Genomic DNA, 22863 nt, shown 5'->3' with positions numbered 1-22863 from the left:
ACCTGCAGGACGACAGCTCCAACCACAGCTGAGGAAGACCGGGCATGGTCATCACACAACAGTCATTCTCAAAATCTTGGATCTTGTTAAGGCGACCAAGGGAACAAACAAAGGTAATGTCTTAAAGGTTTTTGTATGTTTTTGCTTGTACATTTTGTATCTAGTTAAATGATTTTATTTGTTATTTTGAACAGAACATTTTTATGGCTGGTTAAGCCTCCTGAGTGAGAAACAAGGTGAGAAATGCTAAAATGTAAAAAATTATGTATAATAATTTTGCTAATTAAGAATTTGCTGGTGTGAAATTGCTCATTTTGTCCTGTGCACAGCTGTGCACTGAATTCCCGGGAGATTGATTATGACTTGTCCATCACCACACACACACACACAGAGCCCACTGCCTCAACTTTTCATACTTTCATACTTTTATTTGCTTAGAATACAGCTTTTTACAGAAAGACTTTTACTGAAGCTATTCAGTTATGTCACCTTACGCAACAGTACAAACAGCAGTGCCGCAGTTGGGACTATAACCTAGGAATTCCTGGTTAGAAAACCTGTGGCATGGCCTAAAATAACCAGGCCATTCAGAACCTGTGATGAAGAGAGGAATGCAGTGCACCAAAACAATAATTTTACTTACGGCATTGCTTATTTACATATATGTACACACCGGGAGTGATAATACTGTTAAATACATAGGCTGCATGTGTGGACTGTGACAGGGATAAAAAACAGTGATGTGAAGGTAACATTTTATAAAATGGGAAGAGCCATCATATTTGAGCCAATAATTGATGAACAGATTATTTTGATTTGGTACTGACAAGCGATTGTGGTTGACGGATCCAGCACTTGTACAAACACTAGCCTTATTTCTATTACATTTGGTAGCGAATTAGTTCCTGTATCGCTATAACTTTATAACGATTTAAGATTCCTCTGAACTTTCCATCTATAGAATATGGTGGTAGCCATATGCCCTGGTGATGCAGTAAATCATCAATTGCACTGAAATCATACATTTGTAATGTTATGAAACGGTGCTGAATCTAACATTTAAAACAATAAAAAGGGAATTAACAAAGAAAAACTAAAAAAAACCCCACAACATGAAAAATAAGAAATACATATTTTTTTACATAGACATACAAGGGACCATATTACTAATATATGACATGGGGGATATATCACAAACATAATATTTGCTGCCATATTTATGCATGTAAGGTTTATATAGGCACATCATACAATACAATTACATAAATTAATTTATATTTTCTAATACCTGCTGTGTATTTTGAAGTTTAAAATTATTTTTTCTGAATTTAACTTATATTGCTTGAAACATCTGTCTCATTGTCTGCTCATGCCTGCTCCTGAGATACTTCTGTTTACTAAAAGGGAAACATTAAGTAAACAGAAATGTTCTGGAATGAAATTCAGCTTTTGGACATGACTTACCACCAGTCATTGTACATATGCTTTTTTGTTAGTGCTCTGAAGGTGGGATGGAGTTTGACTCTCTTTGAGTCCTCTGTGCTCATTAAAGTCTGATTTAACTTAATATTGATCAACAATGCCTTGATTCTGATCACAAAGTGAAATATTGGTATGATGGGTACTGGTAGACTGAGGTACTGGGTCCGGGCCTGTGCAGTATACTAGCCAATTTCGTGATGGGACGATAGCAATAGTATTATCACAATCATACATCTTATTTACTACAAGTCATACCAATGGTGTGTTTTTCCTTCAACACAGGTGTTAAGGTTTCCTTCAACATTAAACTTCCTGTTTAACGGTTAAATTACTGGGTAAACAAACCTGGCTGTTACCAAACAGTGTATGCACTTTTCACTTGAGGTAAATTCCCACTTCTGCTCTATTGCAGTCTGTAACCAGATCCATTCACTCTCTGTAGAGTGATGTGTCATATGACATCATTATGAACTTCATGGTTATCATCCTTGGTGGGTTTCTGAATTGTTTTAGAGAGAGATAGAGATACAGAGAGAGAATGAGAGAGAGAGAGAGAGAGAGAGAGAGAGAATGAGAGAGATGACACATCATTGTCAAGTGAGTGTCAGATAATCGGCTTTGTGTGAGAGCAGACTGGCCGGCCGAACAGCTTGCACGCGAGCAGTAGGAGCCCAGTCACAAGCAGGCTGAACAGGACCATGATGGTGACATAGCCAGCGTGGGGAAGAGGTGGGGTGTCCCGGGCTTCCGCTGGGATCATGTTCGTGAGATTCAGCATGTAGCCCAATGTCCAGCCAGCGTCGCTGCCCCCAATCTGCACACAGAAACACAGTCACTGCCTCCGTATCTACACACACTTACAGTCACTGCCCCCAGTCCGCCCTGAGGCATTGGCACAGTCATGAATCTCTGAGAATTCTCTGTGCATTTAGCAGATGGTCTCTTACCTAGTGCAACATACAAAGTACGAAACAAAAAAGAAACAATATTAGTACAACTGACAAGCACAAAATGGAGTTATAATGGATATAATGGCAGAAGTACCAAACTATATTTGGGGTGCACAGTGCTGCAAGTAGCAGGAGCATTAAACCATAATAAATGGTAAGAGTTTAAGAAAGGGAGGAGGCCAGCCTGTGGAGTCTACAGGACTACGTTGAACAGGTAGGGTTTCAGACTCATTCCACTACTGTTCCTGAAGGGACGGTTAAGCAACCGGAGGCTGTAGAATGCACAGCTATTATCCACAGGAAGAGAGTTTGGTGTGTGTACCCATGCAAAAAAATAAAAAATGCTGAGTTGGTCCACTCGAGAGGCTCAAAAATGAAAACGTTTTTACACAATTCACCATATACAACTTACATTGGTCCACTTGGAGGGCGCTGGGGTATGGGTAGTGAAAAATCTATGGAAATGTATCTTAAATAGTGTCAAGCTCTTTGCCAGCAAGTATTCTGAGCAGCCATGACGTGCCATATTCAGCCACACTGGAAAAAGGTTAAGATTTTGCCATGTTATCTTCTTTAAGTTACATAGACACAGCACACACAACCTTACTCCTTACTTTGAGAAGCCAAGATGATAAATGCAAGTCAGTTTTTTTGTTATTAGTAGCGTGCCTCCAATGCCTGTGGAACATAACCAACAGACCCGCTCCGAGAAAGCCATTAATGGACTAGCAGGGGGCAGTAAGCATTGAGAACAGGTCTGTAGGCTCTAGGCTCTCGTAGCTCTAAATAAGTAAATTTCATCACTCGTAAACTTCACGTTAAATCCAGGTTGAATAAAACAACCATTCCTCCACCATGTAGCCTATTTTGCATAGGCTATAATTCTCCAACTCTAGCTAGCTGGTTATCCATTCCAAATGAAATATGGACTGGTGCTAATGCCACTATGAGCCTGCCAGCCTGCCCCGGTTGAGAAAAATCGTACTCAGGCCATCATCACCATTCTTCCTTTTTCATGGTGGATACAAAGACGGCCAGTGAATGAAGTGGCCTTTTCATTTCAACCCATTTTCAACCTCAGTATTCAAATGCTGTGATACTTTACTGCAGGACGTATAACAAAATGCACACCAGGAAACAGGAAGACATAGAGGAACAGCGGTTACCCACACTGGATAACAGCTGAATGCAGCACCGTGGTCTCGCACACCCTTTCCTTCCCCCTGCTTCTGGATTAACCTCTTTTTTTTTTTTTTTACCATGCTCAAACCAGTGACTGGCTGAAGCAAATGGCTAAACTTCTTTCCTTTCCTTTCCTGCCTGTTCATTTCCACCACGTCACCCATATGTAAGGATTTCCAGAAGCAATCAGAAGCTGACCTTTTCGATGAACTTTATATCACTCCATTTGTCTGAGGTGAAGCGGTATCCACTCTCCAGCAGCGTCAGAATGTATGTCCCAGAGAAGCAGTATTCTGCCAGGTATTTCTCTTTAACGTGACGGTAACTCTCCTTTATCTGGGTGAAGAAACAAACATACTGCCTTTAATAAAGAGAAGTCAGAAAGCCGTTAAATATTTCTAGAAGCGGTCTTCTTGCCCCATTCAGAACCGCTTAGTGTACGTACTAATCATTTACACAAGTGGATATTTACTGAACCAATTCAGGCTCAATAGTTCCAGAGCTGCCAGCAGTTACTGTATGTGTAGGATTTTAACCTGGTACCTTGGACTTAAAAAGCTAGGCCCTTAACTGCTACGCCACACAGCTTTTAGTGAAAGGGGTGTATTCATGAGATCTAGTTGGGATGCTAGTTGAAGTCTAAATATTGTAACCAGGAAGTCTCAAGGAGGAATAACAAATTAATAACTACCTAATAATGCATGTCAATGTATTTTGTTACCTCTGGACTGTATGTGACTATGATTTATAGTATCATTATTGGGCATTATCTGAGCTGTCTGTAGTGGACTGGTCTGATGTGGTGTGGTCTGGCCTCGTCTGGTGCAGACTGGTGTGATGTGGTCTGGTGCAGACTGGTGTTATGTGGTCTGGTGCAGACTGGTGTGATGTGGTGTGGTCTGGTCTCGTCTGGTGCAGACTTGTGTGATATGGTCTGGGGCAGACTGGTGTGATGTGGTCTGGTGCAGACTGGTATTATGTGGTCTGGTGCAGACTGGTGTGATGTGGTGTGGTCTGGTCTCGTCTGGTGCAGACTGGTGTGATATGGTGTGGTCTGGTCTGGTCTGGTGCAGACTTGTGTGATATGGTCTGGGGCAGACTGGTGTGATGTGGTGGTACAGAGTGGTGTGATGTGGTGTGGTCTGGTCTGGTCTGGTCTGGTGCAGACTGGTGTGATGTGGTCTGGTTCAGACCGGTGTGTTTGGGTAAGGTGCAGTGCAGTCCAGCCCAGTGCTGAACAGTGAGGTGGTGTTTTGCATTAGGATAGGACATGAGCTCCTCATCCTCGATAGGTGGTGGCTACCTCAGTCCAAGGCCTGGCACAGTACTGCACCATCTTCTCCTTGCTCTGTTCCAGTGATTCCGACGTCAGGTTTAAAAAGTTCATCACATAGTAGAAGGCAGAGAAGGCCTGTGGAACATTTAAAAAAAATACTTTCCATAAATCACTGGGAGATAAACATGCTCATGACTGTATCTTCCATGGAGAGTTTGGCACTAGGAGTCTTATATTATGTATATAATGTTTGTATGAACAGAACTGACTGTAAAGTTTGCCGATGCACTTGACCTTAAAAGTGACTGGCAGGCGACTGGCAGGCAAAGAACAAATTCAAAAATTCAACAAAACCTCCCAGATGACATCAGTGACAGATCTGTGATCCATGCACCTTCTGAAGGTAGAAAAAAAATGAAAATGAAAATGAAATCGTCACTAATGTCATCTACATGTCTTCACCAGAGGCTGCACCCTAATCAAGGGATCGTTGATATAGACCTGGGTCAAATACGTAATTGTTTTGGATTCAAATATTTTCAGCTTTGACCAGTCTGGCCATTCTCCTCTGACATCTCTCATTAACAAGGCGTTTCTGTCTGCCGAAGTGCTGCTCACTAGATTTATTTTTGTTTTTTGCACCATTCTTTGCAAACTCTAGAGACTAGTGTGCGTGAAATTCCTAGGAGATGAGCAGTTTCTGAGATACTCAAACCACCCTGTCTGCCACCAACAATCATTCCACGGTCACTTATATCACATTTTTTCCCCATTCTGATGGTTGATGTGAGCATTAACTGAAGCTCCTGACCCGTATCTACATGATTGTATGCACTGCCACACGATAGGTAACAAGTAGATAATCGCATAAATAAGTAGGTATAATAAAGTAAAAGTTCCTAATAAAGTGCTCGGTGAGTGTATGTCCCCTCCGGTCTTCCCTGACACCCCACTCCTTCCTCACCCCAAACTTTCCCTCCACAGGGGGCTGGAAGACTCCATTGAAGGAGCAGTGGCCCCACTCGCAGTGGCTGAAGTTGAAGATGCGCTTGACGGCCCCCTGGCAGAGCGTGGCGTTACCCGTCCCCTGGAGGGTGAAGCTTTGGCGAGAGGAGGATAGCGGCCCCAGGGAGGAGACGCAGGGACTGCCGGTTACGCTGTCCCAGGTCTTATTCAGGCTGTAGCCTTGGTGGAAGCAGGGGTCATGGAGCTGGGTGTCACCTGGCTTGGAGAAAATAAGAAACAAGCGCCACAAAGCGGAGGTTAAAGTGGGGGAAAGGTGGGAGAGGCAGCTCCTCCTCTCAACGTCAAACGAGTGATGAAACCAGAGGTTCTGCAGATCTGCTAGACGGCCAGTTCCATATTATTAACCCTTTCAGTCCCAAGCCCAATAAAGTGGCACTACCCTAATCCCAAGGGGCTTTGGTTGAGAAAATTGAGAATTGAGGGTTTTAATAGGAGCTTAAAACAATATCATTTTAGCAGTCATTTTGAATGGTTGAAAAGGTATAAAAGGCACTTTTGGGACTGAAAGGGTTAAGACTGAAAGTTACAAGTGAAACTCGAAAAATTAGAATATCGTGCAAAAGTTCATTTATTTCAATAACTCAACTTTAAAGGTGAAACTAATATATTACATAGACAAATTACATGCAAAGCAAGATATTTCAAGCCTTTATTTGTTATAATTTTGATGATTATGGCTTACAGCTTATGAAAACCTCAAATTCAAAATCTCAGAAAATTAGAATATTACATGAAATCAATCAAAAAAGGATTTTAAATACAGAAATGTCGGCCCTCTGAAAAGTATAATCATGCATATGTACTCAGTACTTGGTTTGGGCCCCTTTTGCACAAATTACTGCCTCAATGCGGCGTGGCATGGATGCGATCAGCCTGTGGCACTGCTGAGGTGTTATGGAAGACCAGGATGCTTCAATAGCAGCCTTCAGCTCTTCTGCATTGTTCGGTCTCATGTCTCTCATCTTTCTCTTAGCAATGTCCCCATGGATTCTCTATGGGGTTCAGGTCAGGTGAGTTTGCTGGCCAAAACCTGGTCATTGAACCAGGTTTTGGTACTTTTGGCAGTGTGGGCAGGTGCTAAGTCCTGCTGGAAAATAAAGTCAGTGTCTCCATAAAGCTTGTCTGCTGAAGGAACCATGAAGTGCTCTAAAATTCCCTGGTAGACGGTTGCGTTGACCCTGGATTTAATAAAGCACAGTGGACCAACACCAGCAGATGACATGGCTCCCCAAATCAACACTGACTGTGGAAACTTCACATTGGACTTTAAGCATCTTGGATTGTGTGCCTCTCCATTCTTCCTCCAGACTCTGGGACCTTGGTTTCCAAATGAGATGCAAAATTTGCTCTCATCAGAGAAGAGGACTTTGGACCACTGAGCAACAGACCAGTTCTTTTTTTCTTTAGCCCAGGTAAGACGCTTCTGGCGTTGTTTGTTATTCAGGAGCGGCTTCACAAGAGGAATACGACATGTGAAGCCCATGTCCAGGATCCTTCTGTGTGTGGTGGCTCTTGATGCATCAACTCCAGCCCCAGTCCACTCCTTGTGAAGCTCTCCCACACTTTTGAATGGCCTTTTCCTGACAATCCTCTCCAGGATGCAGTCATCCCTGCTGCTTGTGCACCTTTTTCTTCCACACTTTTTCCTTCCACTTAACTTTGTATTAATGTGCTTTGATATAGCACTTTGAGAACATCCAACATCTCTTGCAATTACCTTTTGAGGCTTTCCCTCCTTGTGGAGGGTGTCGATGATGGTTTTCTGCACAACAGTCAGGTCAGCAGTCTTCCCCATGATTGTGAATTCTACTGAACTATACTGAGAGACAATTTAAAGGCTCAGGAACCCTTTGCAGGTGTTTTGGATTAATTAGCTGATTAGAGTGTGACACATTGAGCCTACAATATTGAACCTTTCCACAATATTCTAATTTTCTGAGATTTTGAATTTGGGGTTTTCATAAGCTTTAAGCCATAATCATCAAAAATATAAGAAATAAAGGCTTGGAATATCTCACTTTGCATGTAATGAGTCTATATGATATATTAGTTTCACCTTTTTAGTTGAATTACTGAAATAAATGAACTTTTGCATGATATTCTGATTTTTCGAGTTTCACCTGTATGTATTTTTTTCTTCTTCTACTGTATCCTGTGGGGTAGGGGAGGAGCTTTCTCTTCTGAATGTAAAACTATATAAAAAAGGGTAATGTCTCTTGCTGAAGCCGGGCCAATCCAACTTCTTCCATTTTTTTGGCATATTTACGAAGAGTGTAAAGAAAATACTTTGCCAGACATTGTATCCTTTGGCACACCTTTCAGGGAATACTTATAAGCTGCAATAAAGCATGGGAGGTTCCTGTTACCAACTGGAAACTCCTTAAGAGAGGCAGAGTGGATGGAGGGAACACTACTGCTGACCATGAGACGGGTGCGTGCACGACTCAGACAACAAAGATGTGATAAAGTCCCGTCAGGGCTTTATTAAGGGAATGTTCAATAAGCGTAGTTGAAAAACAAGCAAAGTTCATACACGGGTAATCCAGCCAAAAACCAAAGTACAGTACCGAGGGAGAAGGCATTCTCGAAATTGGTAAACCATACAAAAAAATCCAGTAACCATGAAAGCTGTCAGCAGGGCAGAAGTGCAGACGGACGGTAGGCAGGCTTGGAGTCGAAGGCGGTGCAAGAGTCAAGACCGAAGTCCGCTCCGCAAGGCAAAAGCACAAAGACAGCAGGCAAGAGTTTGTGGTACAGGCAGTCAATAAACAGGCTTGGGTCGTAACAGGTAGACAATGGCTTGACCAAAAAACACTCAAAAGTGCACTGACGAACAGGAGGCAACAATTTCACAAAGATATGACATGAACACTGAGCTTTATGCAGGTGTAAACAGGTGCAGACAATTAGCTTGAGAGCAGCATGTGAATTGAAATCAGGTGTGGAGGATTGATAAGTTAACAAGATAATTATTAATCATCAGTAATAAACCTATCTTGCCCTAGCGTTAGTAAATTAGTAAATGACATGCACAAGAAACATAAGGTAAACATGAACACATGGTTAGAATGTTAGTATTACCCAATCCTGATCTAGCGTTAGTAGATTAGTAAGTAGACAAGGGAAAATGAAACAATTAGAGAAGCGTGAGCGACAGAAAGAGAGAGAAAGCATCCGGAAAGACACAAAAAAGTGTATGCTAAACAATGAACGGGACAACATAACATGAAACAAACATAAATAGTGACATAACAAGTTTGCGAACTGTGACATGAATAAATTATATAATGTGACATGACAAGACTAAAAAAATTTAACGTAACAAGAAATAAAACATAAAACGTGGCGAGACTAGCCTAACATAATATGTGACATGACAATAAAATAACTAAGACAATAACTAAAAATGAAACATGACATGACAAGCGTGAAACGTGACAGGCCAGCTGGTTTGTCTCTCACATCTCCGGTAAAATCCTCCGGTCTAAAAGCTTGGAGAGGCCCTGAACAGAAACCCAACCTTCGTCAGCTCTGTCATGCTCTCTGCTGCCATCTAGCGACCACACCTGGCAAAACAACATTGCTAAGACCAGTGGTTCTCAATCTCACTCCTGAGGTACCACTGTGTTTACTGGTTTTAATTTCCTCCTGAGCTCCTAATGATTGTAGTCCCCCCCCCCCCACCCCGCCAAAAAAGCCAGAGCGTAATTCAAACCCTTAAACAAAACCATTTTGTATCACAGCAATGATAACAAGCCAAAACTAACTGTGTTTGTTTCAAGGAAAAAAACAACTTACCTTACATAAGTTACATTTAAGTTACATTTTTACCTTTATATAATTGTTTGCAAAATAGGACATTGTGACAATAAAATGGAACATATTGTTGAGTTTAAGAACTTAAACAATAGAACTTAGACCCTTTTCATTCACTTAAGTCTTTAGATTGATCAGTTGAAAAAATATTGTTACCGTTTTTATGTAAATGCAATATCGCACACTAAACATGATGTGACTTCTTATTCTACATAGCATGGCATAGGTATTTTTAATGGCTTTTAAGAGGGTAAATAATCAATTTGAACATGAAAACCTCCATTATCTTAACCCGCTTATCCTGAACAGGGTCGCAGGGGGGCTGGAGCCTATCCCAGCATACATTGGCGGAAAAGCACTGCCAACGTGTTCATTCCTTCTTTGCATACATACAGTGGCTTCAGAAAGTATTCAGACCGCTTCACTTTTTGAACACTTTGTGTTGAACATTTGAATTTGAAAATAAAATTGCTCATTTTTGCTCATAAATCTACACTCAATACCCCATAATGACAAAGTGAATACATGTTTTTAAAAGGTTTTGCAAGTGTATTAAAAATCTAAAATTGAAATCTCTCATTATCAGTATTCAGGCCCTTTGCTGTGGCACTCCATTGTGGTCAGGTGCATCCTGCTTGCTTTAATTATCCTTGTGATGAGTCCACCTGTGGCAAATTGAGTTGATTGGACATAGTTTAGAAAGGCACACACCTGTGTATATACAGTAAGGTCCCACAATTGACACTGTATGTCAAGACAAAAACCATGAAGTCCAAAGACCTCTCCGTACACCTAAAATTATGGTGAGCCATAGATCAGGGCAAGGCCATAAAACCATTTCTAAAGCTTTTGCTGGCCAAACTGAGTAACCGGGCAAGGAGGGTCAGGGAGGGGAATGAGAGGAAAAAGATGATCTGGTCTGATGAGACAAAAATGTAACTCTTTGGGCTGAACTCCAAGCACTGTGTCTGGTGACCTGCAGGCACTGCTCATCACCTGGCTCATACCATCCCTATGGTGAAGTACTGTGGTGGCAGCATCATGCTATGGGGGTGCTTCTCAGCAGCAGGGACAGAGACTGGTCAGAATAGAGGAAAGGATGAATGCAGCCAAATACAAAGAGGTCCTTGAAGGAAACCTGCTCCAGAGTGCACATAACCTCAGACTGGGGTGACTGTTCACCTTTCAGCACGACAATGACTCAAAGCATACAGCCAAGACAATGCTGCAGTGGCTTCAGGACAAGTCTCTGACTGTACTTGAGTGCTTGTAGAGGCCGACACAAGTAACTCAAAGCTGTAATTGCTGCCAAAGGGACTTCTACAAAGTACTGACATTTAGATTTTTAATAAAATTTTATTCTAAAATTTCTAAAAACCTGTTTTCACTTCCACTATGGGTTATTGACTGTAGATTGATGGGAAAAAATGGCAATTGTATTTTATCTACAACACAATTGTGCCAAAAGTGAAGGGATCTGAATACTTTCTTAAGCTACTGCAGATAAAACGATAAAATCTCAGTTAAGAGGTTGAAGATTCCAATAACTTTACTCTTGATATTTAATGCCTGCACTCACAGTTCCTCCAAATTCTTCAAAAACATAACAGAAAAACTTCAGTCGTAGGGCTCTATTTTCCAGCCAGCACATAGCGTATTGTGATCTATGTAGCAAAACAGTATTGAACATTCTTTTAATTTGAACTGCCTGCAGTTTAAAATGATAGCTACACACTACTGGTGAACTGTGGACTGCATTTAAAAACAGAGCTTGATCATGAATGCAATATTTTGCAACAATTTATTTTTTTAGGCTGAAGAGGAAGAAAAGGGGGGAAGTGTGAAATGACCAGTGGGCACGGCAACCCTGTGGAATAAATTAAAGCTCCTGTAAAAGAAGTTCCCATTTCCTCAGTTTGTCAAGTTGAAAAACTATCAGTGATACACACACCCACACACACACACACACACACAAAGAAACGCATGATGTTTCATGAGGAAAACGATGGTTCTTCATCTGAACACCAGAGGGCAGCAGAAAACCTAAACCTGCTAGTGTGTGTGAGTCTGCGCTTCTCTGCCCAGATGCGGATATGAATGTCCAGGGTGTGTGTGATGCCAGGTGTTACCTGTAGCTGGTTGGCCAGGGCCAGTTTGAGAGCCTGGTCCTTGCCGTAGCAGAGGAAGCTGTGGGTGTAGACGTCGTAGTCGTTCCCGTACAGCCGGAAATGGATGGAGTTATCGGACGCCTCCACCCTCTGCCGGGAGACGAAGGTGATCTGAGTGGAGGCCCCTCCCAAGTCTAGGGCTCCCATGGTGGGCCTTGCCTGCGGGCAGAAAGATGGATGACAGAGGAGGACACGGCTGGGTAGGTATACTGGAAGATGGGGGGGGGGGGAAATACCTCTGAGTCGTATGTGTGTATGTGCACAGTGCATTGGACTTCTTACATCCTATGGGTATTACTGAAGGATGTGTGTGTGTTTATGACAATCACCTTGTGGAAGCTGTAAATGACAGTGACCCAGCCATAGGTAGCCGAGCCAGTGGGTGTAATTCTATGTGTGGTATGCAAATTGCAGAAGTTGTCAATCAACTAGCAGCTGCAAGCAGTCGAGTGGACCAGTGCAACCGTGTGTGTATGAGAGGACGTTGCCACTTGGCTAGTTGCGTGCGACGTGCTCCTGAGTACGCTTGGTAATCACCTTGTGGAAGTTCTCGCTCAGGTAGTTGACGGTAATCCAGCCATAGGCTCCCTCCTCTTGGCCGCTGATGATACGAGCACCCTGATACATGAAGGGGTATTTCTGCAGGAAGCCCTCCACCGAAGATAGGACCTGGTCGGACGAGGTCTCGTTCGCCTTCCTTTGTGCAGGGAGAAACAGGAGGTGACGAATCTTGCTTTTCACTGATCTGTCAATCAGAGGCACACGCATGTCTGGAGGGGGAGAGGGGGTTTGCGTATTACCTCAGTAACCTCATCCCTGCAGTGGCTCCCAGATAAACGGGGGTCTCCTGATGCCTCCAGGCGGGGATTTGCTCCTTGGCCTCCTCCATGCATTCCCTCAAGGAGATTCCGGCCTTCTCCACACTGGCAGAGTAGCTGGAGATCCCTTTTCCTATGGGTGGGAGACGAACACGCACATGCGGGAAAGGTGGTAAGTGTCGTGGATTGGGACAGTCAATGTGCCCAAGGGCTGCTTGCTCTGCCTGGTTCATTCAGACCAGTTTTGCTGGCTTAACTACTACAAGATTGTGTCGTGCTGTTCTCTTCTGAGTTCAGTACCAAATAATTCTCAGCATAATGAAGCAAAAAGGCCCAAACACCTGTCCGAAACATCAGAAGCACTCTTCAGGAGGCAGGCGCGGATGAGTCAGTGACTTTCCTACTGTCCTACTTCACAAACAGATCAAAGACTACACTGCAAGATGCAAACCACTAGTTAGACACAAAAAGGATGGCCAAGCTACAGTTTTCTAAGAGGCAGCAGAGATCTGGGAAAAAATCTTGTGGACAGATGAAACCAAGATAATTTAACCATTTACCATTTACACTTGAATGACTCACTTTGGGTGACTGAATACCACTCCAATAGTGTCTGCAGCAGGGGATGTCACACATCCTCCGATGGTCACTTCCCAACTCTTTGTTATGTATGAGCGATACGCACTCCATACACTGAAGTCTCTATTTTAAGAGCAGATTGCCCGAATGCTCTGTGTTTGTCTCTCCCTTGCGCATTGTAATAATCATAAATTCTCTTGAGAGAAGTTGTCAGTCCTACGAGAAGGGCAAAAATATCCTCACAAAGAGTGGGGACAGGGAGAATGAAAAATTAGCAAGTGTGTGGGTCAGTGCGAGTGCGGCCGTGCCACAGAGGTCAATAGGCACTGGGGGACTGAATTGTAAACTCCTTTAGTTTATTACCGTCCTCTCTTAGAGTTTTCTCAAACAGAGAACTTCTCAAACATAGGGCCAAGGAGGCAAGCTCTAGAAAAATCTACCTCTTAAACTACAAAAGACAGCAGGCGGGTGTGTTTACAACTACCGTAACCCTCACCGACCAAAGTGAGTCAAAATAATGATAAAAGCAAACAAATTGAAAAATAAGTCAAACCTTTCAAAAGTTTCAAACCTTTGACAAACAGGAAGTGGAAAGATAAATAACTGAATGTGTAGAGTAAATTCAATGAAATGGCACTGGACTTTCAAATGCAGTTTGCCAAAGATTGCTATTTTCCTTGCACGGTATTGAGAGTGACTAGGTGACACTAGGCCAATGTTGTAAAATATCACATACAAATATGGTCCTTCTTTTACACCTTTGTGAGTCAATGAACAAAACTGAGCTTCTTTACATCCCTGCTAAGTCCTCTCCGACAATCGACCTCTCACTCACTGTTGAGGACTTTGTAGTTTCCTCCTCCCATACGGCAGTAACTCTTGATAACTGCCTCACCCTGGCTCCACAAGTATCCTCCACTGGCAGAACCTGCAGGTTCTTCCTCTACAATATACGCCATATCCGTCATCTCCTAACGGAGAAAGCCACCCAACTCCTAGTCCAGGCACTTGTCATTTCCCGCCTGGATTACTGCAACTCCCTCCTAGCCGGTCTCCCAGCTTGTGCCATCAAGCCCCTCCAGCTGGTCCAGAATGCTGCAGCCCGCCTGATCACCAGTCAGCCCAGGTCGGCTCACGTCACCTCACTCCTCATTGGCCTCCACTGGCTTCCTATTGCCGCACGCATCCGATTCAAGGCCCTAGTGTTGGCATTTGAGGCTGCTAAGGGGACTGCCCCACCTTACATACAATCCTTAATCACTCCCTACTCCCCAGCTAGACCGCTCCGGTCTGCCAGCTCTGGTCGCCTTATGGTTCCCTCTCTACGAGCACCTGGCGGTCGAGCTGCACGTTCACGCCTGTTTTGGTAAATAAATGGTAAATGGTTGGCATTTATATAGCGCCTTTATCCAAAGCGCTGTACAATTGATGCTTCTCATTCACCCATTCACACACACACTCACACACCAACAGTGATTGGCTGCCATGCAAGGCGCCGACCAGCTCGTCAGGAGCATTTGGGGGTTAGGTGTCTTGCTCAGGGACACTTCGACACAGCCCGGGCGGGGGATTGAACCGGCAACCCTCCGACTGCCAGACGACTGCTTACTGCCTGAGCCATGTCGCCGTTTTCCGTTCTGGTTCCTCAGTGGTGGAATGACTTGCCTACCGCTGTCAGGACAGCAGAATCCCTCCCCCTATTTCGAAGCAGACTAAAAACGCACCTTTTCAAACTCCTTTTAGTCCTCCCTCCTGATTTCCCCCGCCCCCCTTTCTGATATCCCTATCCCTCTTGTCTAACCCCCCAAAAAAAGAAAAGAATTGCACTTATGATGACTATATGTATAGAACAACACTTCATGTGTATTTTACTAGTTATGGATGTGATGCTTTAACTTGTGGAAGAACCTATGCACTTGTAAGTCGCTTTGGATTAAAAGCGTCTGCCAAATGACAAAAATGTAAATGTAATGTAAATGTAGAAGGAAGTCTTTATTTTTTTCAAGTGGATATCTTATCATAAAGCAGACGAACAAGAGGCTTGTCTTCTCAAATGCAGAGAAACAATGTGGACAGTAGAATGGCAGACATTTAAGCCCAACACCCCGTACTCCATGTAAGAAGCCACACTGAGGCCACACAGTGGGTATTTTACATACCTCAGGTCAGATAGTAAGTATTTTACATAAGTACAGGATCTTAACAGTAACACACACACTACCTCACTCCACACGCCTGCATGAAAGAAACTTTGTTAGATTTTCACACGCTTCCCCCACAGTTATTCTTTGGGCAAATGCCACTGAGGTTATTGGATTGAACTGAAATAAATATTTAATTTGCTAAAATTGTTGTATTTCAATGTCACTTTCAGAGTGAAATTGTCAGTGTTCCGAACTACCTTAATTCCCAACGTGCTCGGTTCTCTGAGGTTCCACTCTATATACATACTAATCCTACCAGATACAACAGTCTGAACACCCCCAATGAATAAAGCTTTGGACACACCAGACCCTTGTTTTGAATGGTTTTGTGATACACACATTCCTGTTCACACGCACCTTTCACGCTACACACGTGCTTCTGCTGCACCATTCCGGTGTTGTTCTCTTTCTCTGCCGGCCACTTGTAGATGTACACAGCGGTATGGGATGAGCCAGCATCCAACACAATTCCATACTGTGGAGCACAGCGATCAATGTTAAAGACTGTTTGAGACTACGCAGGGCACGGACAATAATTCAAAGGCATACTATGCAGGATTTTCACCTTGAAAATATTCTAAAAACAAACATGCTCAGTCATTATTATGATACACTGCCAACCTGTGTCTGTGTTAGCTGTGTCTGTGTCAAAATACTTGTTTTAAGTTAATGTTTGCTGGAAATTTGAAATGTTCTTATTGCATTGGCAAATATTGAAATGAGTGAAACTTGATGAGTATTGCCTCATTCGCAATATTTGTCTTAGTTAGCCAAAAAAGTCTAAATATAAGATTAGATTACTTTATTTTTTTATTCTTTATTTTTATTTTTTTATTTCAGTGCGTTAGCAGCATTGGTTAGCCATAGGCTATCTAGTAACTGTAACTAAATACAAACATGACGTCAGTTAAATAGCCAGAACATGAGGCACATGGTGGAGTAGGTGGGGTTGAGAATGGGGGGTAGCTGTGTTTTTGTGAGTAAACACAGGAGTGAAGCAAGGAAACAAACCCATACTGTGGAACACAAAGAGAGGTTAGATTTGGGATATTTGCATGTTGCTCTGCATTTTATCAATAATTTGCTGCTTAGCACAGGGAAACTGGTCGTTAACTGAATAGTGGTTCAGAAATTAAGCTTGTAATCCAAAAGTTGCAAGTTAAAAATCAGGTTTAAAAACTGCTGACATGAGAAATAATAATTGTGTACGTCAGGTATATGGGTGATCTTGCACTTTTTTATTCCAATATAACACTCATGTTCTCTAGACTCTTTTGTCTCTCTAGATAATGGAATCTGCTAAGTGTAATGTAATGATCTTACAGTTTCCTAGTTTCCTCTGATCACTGGATAATACCAATTAATTGCACGAGTTGCAGACACTCCTTGAAATTACCAGTAATTGAGACATCTTTAACAGGACCGACAGAATGCTGTTGGACCAGCTACTGAATAGTGACTTGTGATGGAAATGGTACCTTGTACTTCTCATGGGACCTGTTCTGAACCACAGCTGTTGTCACCAACGCGATGATTCCCAAGGGGATGAGGACGGTGATGAACATGGTTAAAGGCCTACGCCATCGGCTCTTCTCTTTCATCTCTGAGAGGGAGAATTTTTATTTAATTTTAACCATCCTTTATTTACACTCCAAAAATACCAATGACATTACATTAACAAAAATGAGACAATAAAACAAAAAAAAGCGTATACTACAATACAGAAAAACCTCATTCTATTCTCTCAAGCTATTCCGTCTGCAAAAGAAAGCTGAACATAAAACACGTTTATAACCCGGCACACACTCAGAAACACATTCAAACTCTCCACTTTCTAATACTTCTTACTTCCACCATTATTCTTCCCCTGCTCATACCCCTGAAAACCCAAACCACGTCTTGGTTGTCCCCTTCACTAATCTTTTTTTGGCTCATATAAACTGCCAACAATGAAATTAATAAGTTGGCATTTTGCCCTTTGTTTTTGCTTATATGGGAAACCAAGGATAAAAATAATTGACCTCAACCTGACCTCACAACCTCCTTCATCAGCAACACACGGGGGAGTAGCTCTCCCAATCTCCACACAGAAACGCCTCACATTTTCCCCAGTTTATCCGGGCTGAGGAGGCACCCTGTTATATCTGGAGACTACCCTCTGATGCCTGCATGTCCTCACCATCGCTAGCAATTACTGTGATGTCATCTGACACCACCACCACAGAGGAAAGACCAGAGAAGGCAGCAAACGCCACCCCCCTCATCCGCTTACATAGCATAAGAGTGTTAAAAAGGCTCAATAGCCAGAGTGTATAGCTGACCAGAGAGTGGACAGCCGTGCCATATGCCCCTCTCCACTCACACTGGTCTGCTCAAACCTCCACCAAATTAGACCACCAAAAGACAAGAGGCCCCAGTATACAAAAGCTTAACTGATGACAGGAACCTTTCCACCCCAAACCCCAGCACCCTCAGAGTCTGAAACAAATTAAAAAGCTTTTTCTTGATCTAGTGAGATCTTACCAAAATCCACCTGGCAAATCTTAGAAAGGTCAATCATGCCCCGAATAAAAAACAGATTGTCATTGATCGAACACCCTGGTATGCAGTATGACTGGTCTCTGTGAATCATAGTATCAAGATGTTTCTTTAGCCTATCTGCAAGGCTCTTTGAGAAGATCTTATAGTCTGTGCATAGTGTCAGCAGTTGCCAGTTCTGCAGAAGGGCAAAGTCTCCATTTTTTGGCAGCAAAGTCAAACTTGCTCACTGACAGCTCACTGGTAACTCCCCAGTCCTGAAACATTCCAGGAGCACCCCGTATAAGTCCTCCCCCATGCTGCTCCAGAAAGCCTTATAAAATTCAGACAGCAAGCCGTCCACACCAGGAGCAGTACCAGTAGCCATTTGTTGCAGTGCAGAACACATGCCGCATTCCTCCAAAATAAAATGGACATTTTCTCCACACACAGACAACTTGTCATTCGGACTTGCTGTCAGTACAATGGGCAAAGCACAAATCAGGATATAGCCACAGCGCTGTACAATTGATGCTTCTCATTCACCCATTCATACACACACTCACACTCACACACCAACAGCAATTGGCTGCCATGCAAGGCATCAACCAGCTCGTCAGGAGAATTTGGGGGTTGGGTGTCTTGCTAAGGGACACTTCACAAACCCAGGGTGGGATCGAACCGGCAACCCTCCGACTGCCAGACGACTGCTCTTACTGCCTGAACCAATGTTGCCCCAGTGAGTGAAGAAAGCTTAAAGTCCAGATACTGCAATATAGGCAGATTCATTTAATTTCAAAATTCTCTAGCACTAGCACTACCAAAATATATTTATTCCAGATGCCTTGTGTTTCTGCATTAAAAACTTGAAAGTGTCTTTCCGATACACAACAGTGATAAATGTGAAAAAGAACAAGGTGGTCTATAGATATTTAACAGTGGAGTTTATAAAATAATTCAGGAAATATTCATTTAACTTGGCATGAATCATTCCCTTGTGACAAAATCAAAACCATGCTCCATGTTCCAAGACCATGAGAAAGCTACTGGTCTCTCTGTTCTGTGTCATATTTCATACTGCACACACTAATCTGAAAATGTGGTGCAGCTGGAGAATTGTTATTTTTAATTAATTTGTAAAAAAAAAAATTCATAGCTGAAACTTTTATCCAAAGTTACTTACAGTTATTTAGACAGTTTGACCTGGCACACACTGGTCTCCCAGTTTTTCCCTCACTGCCCTTTCTGTTCCTAGATACACTCCCAATGCTTTTACACATTCCTCTCCCCACTGTTGACCCTGTGGAAGTCCAGGGGGGGGGGGGGAGTAGCTCTCCCAATCTCCACACAGAAACGCCTCACATTTTCCCCAGTTTATCCGGGCTGAGGAGGCACCCTGTTATATCTGGAGACTACCCTCTGATGCCTGCATGTCCTCACTCTTTGAGAAGATCTTATAGTCTGTACATAGTGTCACCAGTTGCCAGTTCTGCAGAAGGGCAAAGTCTCCATTTTTTGGCAGCAAAGTCAAACTTGCTCACTGACAGCTCACTGGTAACTCCCCAGTCCTGAAACATTCCAGGAGCACCCTGTATAAGTCCTCCCCCATGCTGCTCCAGAAAGCCTTATAAAATTCAGACAGCAAGCCGTCCACACCAGGAGCAGTACCAGTAGCCATTTGTTGCAGTGCAGAAAATGTTCTAAGGGCCTGATATCACACCACATGCCGCATTCCTCCAAAATATAATGGACATTTTCTCCACACACAGACAACTTGTCATTCAGACTTGCTGTCAGTACAATGGGCAAAGCACAAATCAGGATATAGCCACAGTGCTGTACAATTGACGCTTCCCATTCACCCATTCATACACACACCAACAGCAATTGGCTGCCATGCAAGGCATCAACCAGCTCGTCAGGAGAATTTGGGGGTTGGGTGTCTTGCTAAGGGACACTTCACAAACCCAGGGTGGGATCGAACCGGCAACCCTCTGACTGCCAGACGACTGCTCTTACTGCCTGAGCCAATGTTGCCCCAGTGAGTGAAGAAAGCTTAAAGTCAAGATACTGCAATATAGGCAGATTCATTTAATTTCAAAATTCTCTAGCACTAGCACTACCAAAATATATTTATACCAGATGCCTTGTGTTTCTGCATTAAAAACTTGAAAGTGTCTTTCCAATATACAACAGTGATAAATGTGAAAAAGAACAAGGTGGTCTATAGAGATTTAACAGTGGAGTTTATAAAATAATTCAGGAAATATTCATTTAACTTGGCATGAATCATTCCCTTGTGACAAAATCAAAACCATGCTCCATGTTCCAAGACCATGAGAAAGCTACTGGTCTCTCTGTTCTGCGTCATATTTCATACTGCACACACTAATCTGAAAATGTGGTGCAGCTGGAGAATTGTTATTTTTAATTAATTTGTAAAAAATAAATTTCATAGCTGAAACTTTTATCCAAAGTGACTTACAGTTATTTAGACAGTTTGTTCCCCCCTGGAGCAATGTGGGATTAAGGGCCTTGCTCAAGGGCCCAACAGTGCGGATCTTATTGTGGCTACACTGAGGCGTGAACCACCAACCTTCCGGGTTCCAGTCATGTGCCTGAGCCACGAGGGCCACTAGACAACAGTCTGCCCCATTCAGTATTCGATGATAGTATTATTACTTAAGTATTGAAGAGACTGACAGAAGAGACCACATGGCCCTTTCGCTGGTGAAATTACATTTAGTCATAGTTAAATACAGAAAACCTAAACACAGCTAAATGTAGAAAACTAATTTAGATTAGAAGGCCATTCTGTTATAAAAAATATTAAATACACATTTCAGACTACACCGATGTATAGGCTATAGGCTATGTTCATATTATAAGGCTGTTAGTGTTCATATAGCAGAATAGTGAAATACCTAACCAAGATCATGTGCTTCACATAGAGTGCAAATGCTTTCAATGAGGCAATGGATTGACTCATTTTGGGATTGAACACTCGGACTGGGGCCCCTAGATTAAGAGGCAGGGCAATGAAACCATTAAGATCCCCACCCCCCTTCGGAGAAGCACGTTTCACAGCAAATGCAATAAAAGCAGGATGACATGTAAAAATATCCCTGTCTGGTCCTGCATATAATGCACTCATATTCTCGAGTAACACCAGAGCACAGCTTCCTTTCAAGTGCATGTCTCTGGAGAGAACTAACAGCGTTACCATCACACCAAGAAAAGAAATCCACAAGGTTACATTTCAAGGTATATTTTTAAAAATCCAGGGAGAGAAATCAATTAATGTTATGGATGGCCCATATCTTCTCTGTCAAGTAAAGAGAGACCACATATTTTCCAATGAGAGAAATCCCAAATGTATGCCATTTAAGTTATGAAGAAGTGCATTATACCCCTTTCACAGCAAAGCAACGACTCGGGTAAATCCCGTGTTTAGCGTTGGTGTGAAAGATAAATTACATTATCTGACCTGGGTCCACAACCCTGCTCACATCCTGGTAATTACACGGGTTAGACACGGCTCGGCTATAGTATGAAAGGGGGAACATGGGTTCCAATGAATGAGGCTGATTGGTTGCGATTGGAGACACACTAGCACGCTATAGCCAGCCTATGACGGATTACTTCTGTGGACAGTTTATCACCAAATGGCTGCACTAATGTTCATGTCAAGTCTTTCTAATGCTTGCTTGAAGGTTGATGTCTGCACTTAGAAACGTTGCAGGTTTCATACTGTTTTTATCGCGTGATTTCAATAAAACCTTTTTTAAAAGCAGCGCAACAAACCTTGATCTACTATTTGGAGTGAAGGGACAGCAGCAGTGATGTGTATGGAAGTGAACTTGCAGACCTGAGCCTTTTGTGAACGGTGAGGACCCAGGACAAATGGTGCCTTCACTGCTTGGGTCAGAATGTTGGAACTTGGATAAAAGCGTGATGAAATTAACGTCACTCCGACCCTACCACATTCACGCACGCTCGGAATAATATGATATCAAAAAAAAAACCCACAATGTTCAGCTTTGTCCCTTTGTTCACCTGTTACGCATTTGACGTCATCTCGCAAAACTCAACACTCTAGAGGTGCCAGAGATAACAACTCTTTCCCACTTGGAACTTGGCAACAGCAGACTTCTGAGATGTCATTCATGCGCCATTACCTTTGACAACAGTATGGTGTGAATTGGTCAAGCGCACGTAAAAAACCCATTTCCAATATCCCCTGTCAATCCCGGGCGTGTTTTTTATTCCAGCCTCAGACCTTGATTATATAATTTGTTTAATTATTTGCTGGATTGGGGCTGTATGTTTGCACATAATATATAGCCTACAAATTTTAATGTGGTATTTCTGTTGTCTAAATAATGGTTGCTTACATTCTGTGCTTTCATGAGTGAGTAATTGGAATCAATGATTAATTCAGATTCTGAATTAAGGTATAATTTGGTCGGACTAAAAATCTGAATGTGGCCCTCTGTGGCAACAAATTTGTGATCTTTTGTTTTACAACTGCAAAGCTGTCTCATATATACAAGGTATGTGTATGTGTAAAAAGAAAAAAATATATATATTTTTTAACCCGAGACGTTTTTGGAGAAGTTGTACAGTCGGAATTATAACCGCTGAACATACATGTATCCTTCCATCTTCCCCCGGTTGAGCGCAGTGATCTGCGCACCTTCTGAAGGTTGAGCAAGACCAGCAGAAGACATAGTTCTTCAGTTTATTTCACAAAGTGTACAAAATGTTTCTTCACTTTGAAGGACGTAGACTACTGATTGACTCCAGACTTTAATTCCTTATGCTATGCTAACACATTATGCTAAC

At 42.6% G+C, this 22863-nt stretch overlaps 1 protein-coding gene across 1 annotated transcript in view; it reads right to left on the bottom strand.

Moving 5' to 3' along the window:
• Window positions 1-407: 407 nt before the first annotated feature.
• Window positions 408-22863, bottom strand: part of entpd1 (ectonucleoside triphosphate diphosphohydrolase 1) — a 41453-nt gene continuing 18997 nt past the window's right edge. The window contains exons 2-10 of the mRNA XM_061231666.1: window positions 16980-17104; window positions 15859-15976; window positions 12701-12851; window positions 12438-12597; window positions 11862-12059; window positions 5855-6115; window positions 4918-5025; window positions 3813-3950; window positions 408-2296 (exon numbers count right to left, since the gene is read on the bottom strand). Of these exons, the coding sequence (XP_061087650.1) occupies window positions 2087-2296; window positions 3813-3950; window positions 4918-5025; window positions 5855-6115; window positions 11862-12059; window positions 12438-12597; window positions 12701-12851; window positions 15859-15976; window positions 16980-17104 (1469 nt within the window). The 3' untranslated portion in view covers window positions 408-2086. The remainder of the gene's footprint in view (window positions 2297-3812; window positions 3951-4917; window positions 5026-5854; window positions 6116-11861; window positions 12060-12437; window positions 12598-12700; window positions 12852-15858; window positions 15977-16979; window positions 17105-22863) is intronic.

The sequence above is a fragment of the Conger conger genome, chromosome 2 (genome assembly GCF_963514075.1).
Source record: "Conger conger chromosome 2, fConCon1.1, whole genome shotgun sequence".
NCBI classification, from domain to species: domain Eukaryota; kingdom Metazoa; phylum Chordata; class Actinopteri; order Anguilliformes; family Congridae; genus Conger; species Conger conger.
The sequence above is the reverse complement of the archived record's forward strand: the minus strand, read 5'-3'. Positions and strand labels throughout refer to the sequence as shown.